Source organism: Arachis duranensis, chromosome 6, assembly GCF_000817695.3.
Source record: "Arachis duranensis cultivar V14167 chromosome 6, aradu.V14167.gnm2.J7QH, whole genome shotgun sequence".
Taxonomy (NCBI): domain Eukaryota; kingdom Viridiplantae; phylum Streptophyta; class Magnoliopsida; order Fabales; family Fabaceae; genus Arachis; species Arachis duranensis.
The window spans coordinates 110,699,360-110,712,561 of record NC_029777.3 but is presented as its reverse complement, the minus strand read 5'-3'; the positions used below and the strand labels follow the sequence as shown (position 1 = coordinate 110,712,561).

Here is a 13,202-nt window from a genome sequence, read left to right as displayed (position 1 = left end):
TACAATTTTTTGAGGAATTAGAATTTAAAAGTGTGAAGAATATTTGCTCAAACTTTATTTAGCTAAGTGTATTATTGTAAATTAAATCCTCTTAAGCATTGTGGCATATGCCCTATTTTTCCCTGTGAATTTATATCACAATAAAGATACATTCTTCTTCTTTAAAACATTAATATTATTTATCTCACAGTAAATATATATAACAATAAAAGATAGTATTTTTAATCTTATATAAAATTACATTAATAATTAAAAATATCATTATTTTTTATAGAGAGTAAAACATTCACACAATGACACAAACCCAACAATATTTTTTATTTTATTTTTATTCATTTATTGAAAAGAGAAGAAAATTTACAACAGATGTAAACACCCAAAAAAAATATCTAATACTTGGAGTAAAAGACTTCCATTGAGATCTTCATTCCTCAATCGAATCTCAAACTGATATTAGCACGAAAAAAGGAAGGGGAAAAAAAAAATCATCTTTTTAATCTCTTCTTGATTTCCACCTCCAATAACTCAAACACCCATTTTCTATTTTTGCCAAAATCTCATTTATTTATATTCTTTTCTTCTTGAGTCACTTTGAAACTGACACTTCTCCTATCAACAGTAACACCTTAACTATCTTCACTTTCATCAGGTACGGTGCCTTCTCAGATTTGAGAATTTCATTAAAAATTTCACTATAAAGTGCCTATTAGATTCATATATGATAAATCTAGCTTGGTGCCTATTAGGTTGTGAGTGAATAATGCTATGTTTGTTCTCAACATTTTCTTAATCTTTTACTTAGATGTAGATGAATAAAGCTAGCTTGTGCTGAACTTCAGATTTTTAGATTAAGGGTGTGTGAGAACTGAGAAATTTACTTCATTGTTAGCTGATTTTGCCCCAATTAGATTAGCTAGAGTGTAGTGGATGTGGATTTGTGATTTTAGATATAGTGGCTTGACTCGGTCTGATTCGATTCGATTCGATTCGTGCAAGATTAGTTGAATTCTAGAGGATTTTGGGATAGTGGTGAATTTAGAGTGAGTGATTGATGGCCATTGCAAAGTTGGCTAGGAAAGTGAAACGCCCATATGGGTTATGGGTGAAGATGACAGCTGTGACAATGTTGGGTTTGTGCTTCATCTTTGTGTGGGGGGTGTTCTCGAATTCGTCTTCGTCTATTACCACACAAAGGGAAAGCTTTGAAGACATTATAGAACCTTCTTCCTCCTCTTCTACTTCTTCTAAAGGGGTTCAAACACAAACACAACTACCACACAAGAAGGAGGAGACTAAGGCAGAGGAAAAGCAAAATTTTGGTGGCGTGTCGAATAAGGAGAAGGATGTGTTGGGGGAGGATGAAAAGAAGGGTAATAGTTCTGCCACCGTACCTCCAGAACATGACAAAGGGGTGGCACCACATAAAAGGGTGCATAAGAATGATAGAGATAAAGATAAAGTGAGAGCAAATGAAGTGTCTGAATCTGATGGTAATGATGAATCAGAGGATAAGGAAGAGAAAGAGGAGAGTGAAGGAGAGTTGGAAGGTGAAAAAGAAGGGTCTGATCGCGACGGTGAAGTGGGTGTGGATTTTGAAATGGATGATGGTGGTGACAGTGGTTTAGCTGAATCTTTGGATCAGGATTCTAAACTGTTTGAAGATGGAGGTGTGGGAACAAGCAAGGGACAGTTTAAAGGGCCATTGTTTGATCCAAATGCTAGCTATAAGTGGAAATCGTGTAGTACTCGGAGCAAGCATAACTATATTCCTTGTATTGATATTGAAGCTGGTGGTGGAAAGGTTCAGAGTTACCGTCATACTGAGAGGAGTTGTCCAAGGGCGCCAGTAATGTGTTTGGTTCCTCTTCCTCATGGTGGATACGGGTATTCGCAACCATGGCCTGAGAGCAAATCAAAGGTACATGAACTGAAAAAGTTAGATTAAGTGTTGGTGAATTGAAGTGTATGTTCCTTAATGGTATAAACATCTTGTGTCAGTGCAGATATTGTTCAAGAATGTTGCACACCCGAGACTCGCTGCTTACATGAAGAAGCATAGTTGGTTGGTGGAGTCCGGCGAGTATCTTACTTTTCCACAAAACCAGTCTGAGTTCAAAGGTGGAATTCAGCACTATCTTGAGTCAATTGAAGAGGTAAGTTTTCTATTAGGGTGTAGCAACTAGAGTTTTATTTGTTAGTAATTTGAGGACATGATATATTAGTAACTTGAGGACATGAGTTTTGCATTTTCCTAGGAAGCATCTAGTTTCAAGCTTGATGTTTATGTTGCATCTTAAATGTGTTTCCACTTATTGTTTACACAAGCACACTGATTGATCAATGATGTTTTCACATTCACAAAGTGTGCTCTCTTTAGGAACAATAGGATAGAAATGCATCTGTGCCTTTAACAACATGATTATTTCGGAAATGTTTTGAATACTGTTCTGAATATTACAGATGGTACCAGACATTGAGTGGGGAAAAAACATTCGTGTTGTCCTTGAAATTGGGTGTTCAGATTCAAGTTTCGTGGCTGCGCTTCTTGATAGAGATGTTTTAACATTGACCCTAGGCTTGAAGCATGATCTAGTGGACTTAGCTCAGGTGGCACTCGAGCGTGGCTTTCCGGCAGTAGTTAGCCCTTTTGGTAGAAGAAGGCTTCCTTTTCCAAGTCAAGCTTTTGATGCTATTCATTGTGGGGGTTGCAGCATCCCTTGGCATTCGAATGGTTTGTGTCCATTTCTTTGCACCTTTTTGAAGTAATGGTTCTGTTCTCCAAATTCTACTTATCATATTACAACAATAACTCAATTTTTCTCCCTGTTTTAGGGGGTAAGCTTCTGTTCGAGATGAATCGGATTCTAAGACCGAGTGGATACTTTATTATGTCGACTAAACATGACAGCATTGAAGAAGAAGAAGGTTGGTCAGTCTCACTTTAAATCAAACTGTTTCTTGCAGTTCATTATTTTCTTCACCCCCATCTTCTCTTTTTTTGTGGTACATTCTTGCATTGCTATACAAGTAACATTGATGCATCTTTTTCTTTTGCAGCCATGACTTCATTGACAGCATCTATTTGTTGGAATGTTCTGGCACATAAAAGTGACGACGTTGGTGAAGTTGGAGTTAAAATATATCAAAAGCCTGAAGGAAATGAGATATATGAATTGAGGAGGAAGAAAATTCCACCACTTTGCAAAGAGAGTGAAAATCCTGATGCAGCATGGTATGCTTCTGTTACATTATTTTGCCAAAACTGCTTCATGATTTATCCAACTTGGCTTTCTACATCATATGACTTACCTTATTATCTAAATAGGTATGTTCGAATGAAGAGTTGTTTGCACAGCATTCCAATTGGAATTGAACAACATGGGGCAGAGTGGCCCGAGCAATGGCCGAAGAGGCTTGAATCATATCCTGATTGGATAAGCAGCAAAGAGAAATTGGTTGCTGACATGAACCACTGGAATGCTGTTGTTAACAGGTCCTATCTCAATGGATTGGGCATTAACTGGCCGAGCATCCGAAATGTAATGGACATGAAAACCATCTATGGAGGGTAGGCCTGCGAAACAACTCGATTTTTTACTTGATGTGAAAGTCTTAGAGCTTGTAGTACAGAAATACTTGTATGCTATCTATGCTCCTAGAGCACGTTTAAATTCTCATTCATACATGCACTAAATATACTTAAGGAGCTGCATATTTTTTTTCTCTGATACATATTTGAATGCACATGAAAATATGCTAGAAACATGGTTGATGATAATTTGTTCTGCTGCAAAAACACAGATTCGCTGCTGCCCTCTCTCGGTCTCAACCGAATGTCTGGGTGATGAATGTAGTACCTGTTCACGCGCCGGACACACTTCCCATCATTTTTGAACGCGGCCTAATTGGTGTCTACCATGATTGGTGCGAGTCATTCGGTACTTACCCAAGAACATATGATCTTTTGCATGCTGATCATTTATTCTCACGGCTCAAAAACAGGTATCAATATGCAATTTTCCTAAAGTTTCAGTTTCCAAGTGTTATTCCATGACATCAATTTTAGTTTCACTTCTTGTTCATAGTGAAGTTAGAATTATTGTGAGTTTTCACCTAGAATTATATGTCACAAAATACTAACTTATGATATGGTATTAGAGCTTTTAGAATTCAAAGTTAGATTAAGTTTTGAGATAGTGATGGTTCATGACATTATTAGAATCGACCGAACATCTGCATACCACTCAATAACTATCATAGGATAGACTCTGATACCATATTATAATTGATATAATACGAGTAATTCTATCGTATTTTTTTGTTTGCAGCATTCATATTAAAAGAAAAATAATAATAAATTAAGGATTGAGTTTTGCAGGTGCAAGCAACCTGTATCTATTGTTGTTGAGATGGATCGAATGTTGAGGCCTGGAGGATGGAGTATCATACGTGACAAAGTTGAAATTCTTAATCCATTGGAAGAAATACTTAGAAGCATGAAATGGGAGATAAGAATGACCTTTGCTCAAGACAAAGAGGGTATCTTATGTGCACAGAAAACTATATGGAGGCCTTAAATTATTAATCTTCTTCCTTATATGCATCATGCATCAAAGTTTCTTCCTTCTACCACACCATATAAATCACAAAAATAGCCAATTCGGCTTAAATCATCAAGACCTTCATTCATTCAAATTAAAGAGTGAAAATTTGACGGTGAAAATTCACGTGCATTTATTTTTGTGTGAAGATGACAAGTTAAAAATTGTTAGATGATACTATTATCTTCATATAAAGACAACTGCATGTGAATAATTACTAAAATTGACGAGGGAGTTTTTCCATAGTCATTCTTCATCTAACAAATTCAAATGATTCTATACCTGTTTTTATTTTTACATTTTCCAACCTCCATTTGTATATTAGATTTTGTAATAGTTGTAGTTATTATTGGCTTAATGTTATCTTCAAGCTTTGTAGTGTATACCAATTTGTAAGCCAGTTTAAATCTTATAAACCATAAGATTATTTTATGATATTTTCTTAAAAGAAAATAATTAATATATAAAGAAATTTATATTAAGAAAATAAAATTGGACACTAACAAAGAGGAAGTAGATTTATAGGAACAAATAATCTCATGGTAATTTAATTTAATTTTTTTTCTTTTTGACAGAATTTTTTTTGTTGGTATTTGATTTTGTTTATGGTAAACTGAGCCCAAAACACAAGTCCCAAAAAGCAATGAGCCCATTAAAGAGGAGCCCATAATGTATTGGGCTATCATGTTTAAATTAAAGCCCATTAATCATACGATTCGTTTCATGACGTCGTCGTCGTCTTCTTCCCCATTCCTTTGTTTCAGTTTCACCACCGCGCGCTGCAAGAGAAAAAGGAAATACCTAAAATGCCCTCTGCATTGTCTTCTTTCCCAGCGCGTGTGACGCTACTCGCTCTCTTCTCCGCCACAACCTTCTACTTCCTCTACAAGTCTCGCCGCTTGCGCCACCTCAAAACCCTCACTCTCTCTTCAAATCACACTACACGTGGCAAAATCCTATTCGTTTCACAAACCGGAACTTCCAAAAACCTAGCACAGCGCCTCCACAATCTCTTAGCCTCAAAGGGCGTCGTTTTCGACCTCGTAGATGCTCAGAGCTACGAGCCCGAAGACTTACCGAAAGAAACCCTAGTTCTCATCGTTGCTTCGACTTGGGAAGATGGGAATCCACCTTCTGGAGCACGGTTTTTTGCCACGTGGCTCGCGGAGAGCGTGAAGGATTTTAGGGTTGGGGCGTTGCTTCTGAAGGGTTGTAGGTTCGGGGTGTTTGGTGTGGGGAGTAGAGCTTATGGAGAGAGGTTCAATGCGGTGGCTAAGGGTTTTGTGAAGCAGATTAGGGATTTGGGTGGGAGTGAGGTTGTGCCTTTAGGGGAAGGTGATGTTGATGGTGGTGAATTGGATTTGGATTTTGAGAAGTGGTGTGAGAAGGTTGTTGGTTTTTTGAAAGGCAAGGTTTTGGAAAATGGGGTTAATGGTAATTTGGAGTGTGGGGTTTATGATTCTGAGGAGGAATCTGAAGGAGAGAGTGATTTGGAGGAAGAGGAAATTGTTGATCTTGAGGACATTGCTGGGAAGGTGCCACCAAGGAAGAAGACGGCAGCGGCAGCTGAGAGTAATGGTAATGGAAATGGAAAAGTGAATGGCCAAAGGGAAATGGTGACTCCAGTTATTAGAGCTAATTTAGAGAAGCAGGTATAATATCATCATTGTAATAGTATTGGTTTCAAATTGCAGATACAGTTGGTGTTGCTATGGTATTGTAACTACTACAATTGCTAAAAATTGCGGAATGTGATCTAAAAACCATTAGGTTGTGCTTTATATAATGACATCTATGGATATAATGCCGTGCAGAAATTTGCTATTTGCAAATTATTGGTTTAGAGAAGCAAGCATATTAGACTTTAGAGTTTCATATATTGGTTTATTGATGTTCACTGTCAATTTGCAGGGGTATAAAATTATTGGTTCGCATAGCGGTGTTAAGATTTGTAGATGGACCAAGTCACAGCTTCGAGGACGGGGTGGTTGCTACAAGCATTCATTCTATGGTATTGAGAGCCATAGGTAAAGTAACTTGCCTTACTGTGCTCTTTTATTTGTTTTAGGTACTGTTAGTTTCATTATGCTTGAGGTGCTACAACTTTTAGATTTCTTTTAGATGGCAACTATAGATATTTATTCACTACGTTAGTTTCATTATGCCTGACCTTCATAGTTTTTATAATACTGCACTCTGTAATGTAAGAGTAAATCTCATCACATTGTAGTGTATCAATAATTTTAAAAAAATTAACAGAAAAGGAAGAGAAGGTAATAAATAAATATATGGAAGAAAAACATGTGGTATATTATTGTTACTTTGGCATACTGTAGTAGCCTTACTTTTATTATCCAGTCATTGATATTTTGGAATCATTTTCACTAAACATTTGCTTTTGGTTTTCCCCCTTTTTATTTTTTGAATGAATAGGTGCATGGAGGCAACCCCTAGCCTGGCCTGTGCAAATAAATGTGTTTTTTGTTGGAGACATCACACAAATCCAGTGGGAAAAAGTTGGCAATGGAAGATGGATGATCCAATAGAGATTGTAAATTCTGCAATAGAGATGCATTCAAATATGATTAAACAAATGAAAGGAGTTCCTGGTAAATTTATGTTTTTATGCTTGATAATTTCATAGTATGAAGCTATGTTGCTGATTGATGAACCCACACAGTTAGACAATAGAGCTGACAAAAAAGTTTCCTATTTCAATATTTTGCTAAGGGTTGCACTTTTATGCATGTAATGACTTCAGTTTTAGGACTCACCTCCAAATATATGCATGTGTGCTGTAGTGGTGGGAGAATCAATATCTTTGTCATCACTTTAATCGATCCACTCTAACTTTATCGTAGGAGTTACCCTGGAGCGACTAAACGAAGGTCTTACACCACGACATTGTGCATTATCTCTTGTTGGGGAACCTATTATGTATCCAGAGATAAATACACTTGTGGATGAACTGCACAAAAGGAGAATTTCCACTTTTCTGGTGACAAATGCACAGTTTCCAGATAAAATAAAGTCAATGAAGCCTCTCACCCAGGTTTTGTGTAGCTTCCAGAGTTTCACATCTTAAAACATGCTTGTATACGAGCCAAACTTAATTTTCTTGTTTGTGTCTTGCAGTTATATGTCAGTGTAGATGCTGCAACAAAAGACTCCTTGAAGGCAATTGATAGGCCACTCTTTGGAGATTTCTGGGAACGATTCATTGTGAGTCCATTTTAATTGACAGTGAAAAACTGTGTGAAATTATATTCTGATAACAAATCATCACAGTAATCAATAACAATAAGCATAGGATGTGAAATGTGTAATTTCACTTACAGTTTTATAGAGATGTAGTTTTCCTGCCTGATGTTGCCAAGCTCTGGTTTGGATTCAAATTGAGGATCCTTAGTATATGGTCCTTTATCCTATATCAGTTTATTTTATGTTGCCATTTGATATATTCTATGTTCTCTTGATCAACTGGTCTATTATGTGCCAGGATTCCTTGACAGCCCTGAAGGAAAAACATCAAAGAACTGTATACCGCTTGACATTGGTGAAAGGTTGGAACACTGAAGATGTTGATGCTTATTACAAGCTCTTTAGTATTGGAGAACCTGACTTTGTTGAAATCAAGGGAGTTACATATTGTGGCTCGTATGCTTCTTCCTTCTCTTCTGTGCACCCTCTTTGCTCAAGATATCTTCTCGTTTGTCAAAAGCACCATTCAGTGACAATTATCTCTTGATTTTCTTTTGCAGCTCTGCCACATCAAAATTGACGATGGAAAATGTGCCTTGGCATGCTGATGTGAAAGCTTTTTCAGAGGCCCTTGCTCTGAAAAGCCAAGGGGAGTATGAAGTTGCTTGTGAACATGCTCATTCATGTTGTGTTCTCTTAGCAAAGACTAAGAAGTTCAAGATTGATGGCAAGTGGTATACATGGATAGACTACGATAAATTTCATGACCTGGTAGGTGTCTGTTTTCCTGGCTTTCCTGCATGGAGCAGAGGAAGGTGGTTTCGATCCTGAACAATCAAGATATAGGAAAGAGAGACGACATCATAAATCAAGTCGCAATCAATCAGGTTAGAAAATTCGGGGAGCCCGTATACATAGGTTAAACAACCTTGGCAGTGTATTTAGCCTTAATACCTTAAATGTCACAATATAGAGTCCTGCACTAGTGATGTTTTTGAAATTGAGATTGGAATGATATGTTGAGCTTTCCCATTTTTGCCCCTTTTGATTTTCTCCACTCACTCATTTTCTTAGATTCCAATTTCATCAGTGATGTTTTTAGTTTTGATATATTACTATTATCACATATTAGTGGTAACCTATATCACTTGCAGTTAATGACTGTGTTTATGTCTTGTATCCAAATTTTACCACTTTGTATTCTTTGAAACCACATTGGTATAGAATGCTTTTTCAATTATTTGCAAGTGCCGTATGTTAGAAGTCAGATTTACCTTTTTCTCGCTAAAACATGCCTTCACATTGCACCATCTTTTCTGGGAATTTTCCTTAGTAGTCCCTATCAATAATTTAATTAATCTGCCATCTTAACCTTTAGCTCAAGACAAGTGTTAGGACCACTTTGTCTGATTTGTGTGCTAACCTACATAAATCAAGGTTATTTTTGTAATTAGCTACGAATATAAATTATTTTGTCTTTTTTAGTACTCATAACAATAACTACCCTCCCCAATTAAGGGCAGTAAATTCACGAGCACAAGCTCTCATCCCATGTTTGAGTTGTTTGAATTTTTGAATTGTTTATAAGACTAATTTGTAATCTCCATGTTTGCTTTTCACTTAAATTCTTATGGGGGTAATTGGGAAATGATTTATCTTTCTAACTACTAAGTAAGAATTGGTTATTTTATAAGATTAAAAAACATTGTTGCCATTTATTTCTTCCTTTAATATTTTGGAAAAGGATTTGATTTTCATATTACATTAGTAAAAATAACTATTTTTCACATAAATAGTTATTAAAAAAACAAATTTATATCCTTTAAAGTGAGAAAATTGATAAAGTAGTAAAGTTAGGGGTTAATCACCGTTGATTTTGTAACTTCATGAAATGTGTACCATACTATCTTAATTTAAGAGTGATTAACTCTTCATTTTACCACTTTACTAATTTTTTACTTTGGAGGATCTTGATCCTTGAAAAATAGATAAAATTAGATGACTGTGATTTGTGAAAAATATTTCATACTATTAGACAATCAAAATTAAATTCTTTGAAAACTGTGTAAAATGATTCAATTGGTAATCATACTGCTTTTAGTTTTCACAGGATTGAGATTTTTTTTTCTTCTTTTGACTGAAACACCCAAAATCTAAGAAGCATGTCTTTGTAAATGGTGGTCTATACTTAAACTCATTTATTAGTCATTCTCAATATATCGAGAGTGATAAAACAAGCAAAACAATATAGAAATGGATTGGACAGAATAAACCCTTGATGGATGAAAAGTTTTAGTGCAATATTTATGGCCCTCGATGTACAAATTGCACGGTGGGCCATTTCTATCTAAAATTTATAGAAAAGTGGTCACTACTCTTTCACACGCTATGTTATATGCTTGTCTTTATTAACACAATCTATTGTGTCTATTTCTGATTTATTTGTTTAAGTAGTGCATGGAAATTGCAAACCTTACTAAACCTAGCAAAAGATACCATAAACTAGGACCAAATACATGACCTTGTGTAGCAAGCAATCATATTGACACTAGGTTTAAGCATTTGTGTAACATGAAACTATACAAGTAAACCAAGCTTTAGAAGATTTGCTCTTTTTCTCCAACCCGGGGTTTTACCGACCAGGGTCGCCGGCTACATTGGGCAATACAGCCAAAATGTCAGATGGATGTTACTTGGCTATGTCGGACAGTCTGATAGAGGGCTGTCCGAATCTCCAGAAACTCGAAATGAGAGGCTGTTCCTTTTTCAGTGAGCGTGCACTAGCCATTGCTGCAATGCGCCTTATCTTAGGTACTTGTGGGTGCAAGGCTATGGTGCCTCTTCTTCTAGACGCGATCTTTTGGCTATGGCTCGCCCCTTTTGGAATATCGAGTTGATTCCTTCTAGACACGTGGCGGTAAATAATAATCTGGAAATGCCAGTAATCATTGAGCATCCGGCTCACATTCTTGTAGAACTTCTTGCTCTACTTGCAGTATTAGGGTTTTCATTTTTCACTGCAGTTCGGCCAGTTCCTAGACAATAGTCTTTTAGTAAGGCCGTCTTACCTATTTTTTTTTTGTGGTCAGATAGATTGGATAACCTCCAATCCTAGGTATCACAACACACTCAGCTACACACACCCATACAACACTAAAAGGCTCATATTCAACACGTGGCACATTCACCAAGATTTGAACCTAGGTGCAGCATATTAAAAGGCATATGGTTTTATCAATTGAGCTAGGGCTGTCTTCTTACTTGTAATTTTAAAACTCTTTTACGGATCTACCAACTCAGTAATTCGGTTCTCTCTTAGCTGACGATGCTCAATTTTGTGAATAAGATGATGCAAGAGTTAATTTTTCCATTTGAACTCTTAATCAGACCTTTAATCTAATTTAATAAATAGAATACAAGATGTTATTATGTTACCTATGTATGATTTGGTTGACTATCTTGGATTTTGATTGGGTACACAGAATATTCCGGCCAATAAGACAAAAAGCTAGAATTTTGTTGGGGAATTTTGGAATTGAAACACATATAATATATGACGACAAAGTTTTTACATCAGGTCTATAATAAGTTCAGATAATTGAAAATTTTGACACAAAAAAAAAAATAATTGAAATTTTGAATACGTTAATATTTTCTAATGAAAAGACTCCACTCATAGGACACTTATTTTTTACAAGATATATCATAAAATATTTAATCGTGTTTTATTTTTTTTTTCATTTTTGGGTCAGAGAATATGTTCTAATTTAAATAGGTAAGTTTTTAATTTAAACTAAGAGAAGGTTTTTGTTTTTTTTTTGTTTTTTTGTTTTTTCGTTTTTTTGTTTTTTTTTTTAAAAAGAGAGCTCGACACATTAAACGTAAATCTTATTACAGTAGAAAACTAAGAAAATAAAACAGAGACTAAAGTACTCAACAAAAGGTTACCATATTCTTTGAATACTTTTGACTTATAAAACACAAAAAAAAAATGATGAAAGCTCATGAGCTTTTGGTTTTTCAAATGTATCTTTTTTTTATACATGCTGTGGGATGTGACACTTCCAAAAATTTATTTGGTAAAGAATAGAATTGAGTGAAGAATGAAGATATTTATTAGATTTTCACTAACTTGATGATTCGGGACAACATCCTTGCAAGCTTCATGGCATTGATACTTGCTCAACTGCTTATCCACTTCAGAAGATTACTTATTCTCTGTAGAAAACTAGAAATCATTGCATTTGAACAACCAATGCCACACGAATCCAAGCCTTGCGTTTCTAAATCAGTACCTCTATTACTGCAATTTGTGGTCATGGTGCATATAATTTAGAAGCATTGACATCTGTAAACTCTAGATTGTATCCCTGCTTTCTTTGTTTTTTATAGACGACCTTACTGCAGAAGGATTATGGAATGAAAACAGGGGAAATGCAGAGGAATTGATTATCGACCTATCATTTATCCTTAATACTTTGCTTTAAATTCCAAACTTGATTTGTCAACACTCATCAGATTTGAGGGAGGTTAGATCTCCTTAACAACTTATTAGAAGAGATAAATACGCTAAACACAAGGCACTTTTTTATGCGGCAAAGTTAAAAGGGGGACGGGAGGGGTGCGGAATTTGCATATCCATATCCAATTCCATTTCAGTGATTCCTAATCGTATCATAATTCGACGACGCCATGAACAACAATGATCGGGTGCTGTCAATCCCACTGAAGAAGACTGATCCGGTGGAGCTGTACCTGCCGTTACGTAAGTTGGTAGCCTCAAAATACTCCGAGAGCGATGCACAAAAAGTTGAAAGCGTTCTCCAAACCCTAAACAAATGCCGCCGGGACATGGTGGAGCCTAGAGCGGACCTCTCCCTTCCCATGCAACGTGACTGCCTCCTCCACTACTTCAAATGCCTTTACATGGTTGAGACACTCTTCACCTCTCTCTCCTCCGACGCCGACCCCATTCTCTTTGTCTGGTACGACGCCTTCAACCCTGACCATCAGGATGGGGTCTCCTCGCAGCGCAGCGCCATCCAATTGGAGAAGGCCGCTGTTGTCTTCAACCTCGGAGCCATCTACAGCCAGATTGCTGCCTCTTGCGACCGTACCACCGCCCTTGGCCGTCACCTTGCAATTGAAGCCTTCAAAGTTGCCGCCAATTTCTTCCTCCAACTCTGGCAGGTTTTTGCCAAGGACGTGGTCGCCACCCTCGATTTGACTCTCGTCTTCGCGGAGTTTCTGCACCTCCTCTTCTCCGCTCAGGCTTCCGAGCTCGAATTACGGGAAGAACTGAACAACAACGACGCCAGTTACGCTCTCCAACAACACCGATGTGCCCTATCGTTTATATCGGTGAGTCTTCACTCTTGATTGATTTTACATTTATTCTTC

General features: G+C 36.7%; 3 protein-coding genes across 4 annotated transcripts in view; all 3 read left to right on the top strand.

Moving 5' to 3' along the window:
* The first annotated feature begins 443 nt into the window (after positions 1-443).
* On the top strand, positions 444-4,957 carry LOC107495945 (probable methyltransferase PMT28). 2 transcript variants are annotated; one of them, XM_052262858.1, is made up of 8 exons: positions 444-1,918; positions 2,004-2,153; positions 2,461-2,731; positions 2,833-2,925; positions 3,058-3,232; positions 3,326-3,568; positions 3,802-4,002; positions 4,329-4,449. In XM_052262858.1, the coding sequence occupies exons 1-8, from the start codon at positions 1,052-1,054 to the stop codon at positions 4,360-4,362; spliced, it is 2,034 nt and encodes a 677-aa protein (XP_052118818.1). In that variant the 5' UTR covers positions 444-1,051; the 3' UTR covers positions 4,363-4,449. The 2 variants fall into 2 exon arrangements, with proteins under 2 accessions (XP_052118818.1, XP_015972631.1); XM_016117145.3 differs by having other exon boundaries at positions 445-1,918; positions 4,379-4,957.
* A 277-nt stretch (positions 4,958-5,234) lies between these two features.
* Positions 5,235-8,863, top strand: LOC107495947 (S-adenosyl-L-methionine-dependent tRNA 4-demethylwyosine synthase-like). The gene is given in 8 exon segments (XM_016117147.3): positions 5,235-6,253; positions 6,513-6,628; positions 7,035-7,210; positions 7,463-7,653; positions 7,737-7,823; positions 8,101-8,258; positions 8,363-8,578; positions 8,580-8,863. Coding segments are annotated over 8 exon segments (1,905 nt in total). The 5' UTR covers positions 5,235-5,407; the 3' UTR covers positions 8,695-8,863.
* A 3,631-nt stretch (positions 8,864-12,494) lies between these two features.
* The window catches only part of LOC107495946 (uncharacterized), a 55,643-nt gene continuing 54,935 nt past the window's right edge, over positions 12,495-13,202 (top strand). The window contains exon 1 of the mRNA XM_016117146.3: positions 12,495-13,163. Within this exon, the coding sequence (XP_015972632.2) occupies positions 12,495-13,163 (669 nt within the window). The remainder of the gene's footprint in view (positions 13,164-13,202) is intronic.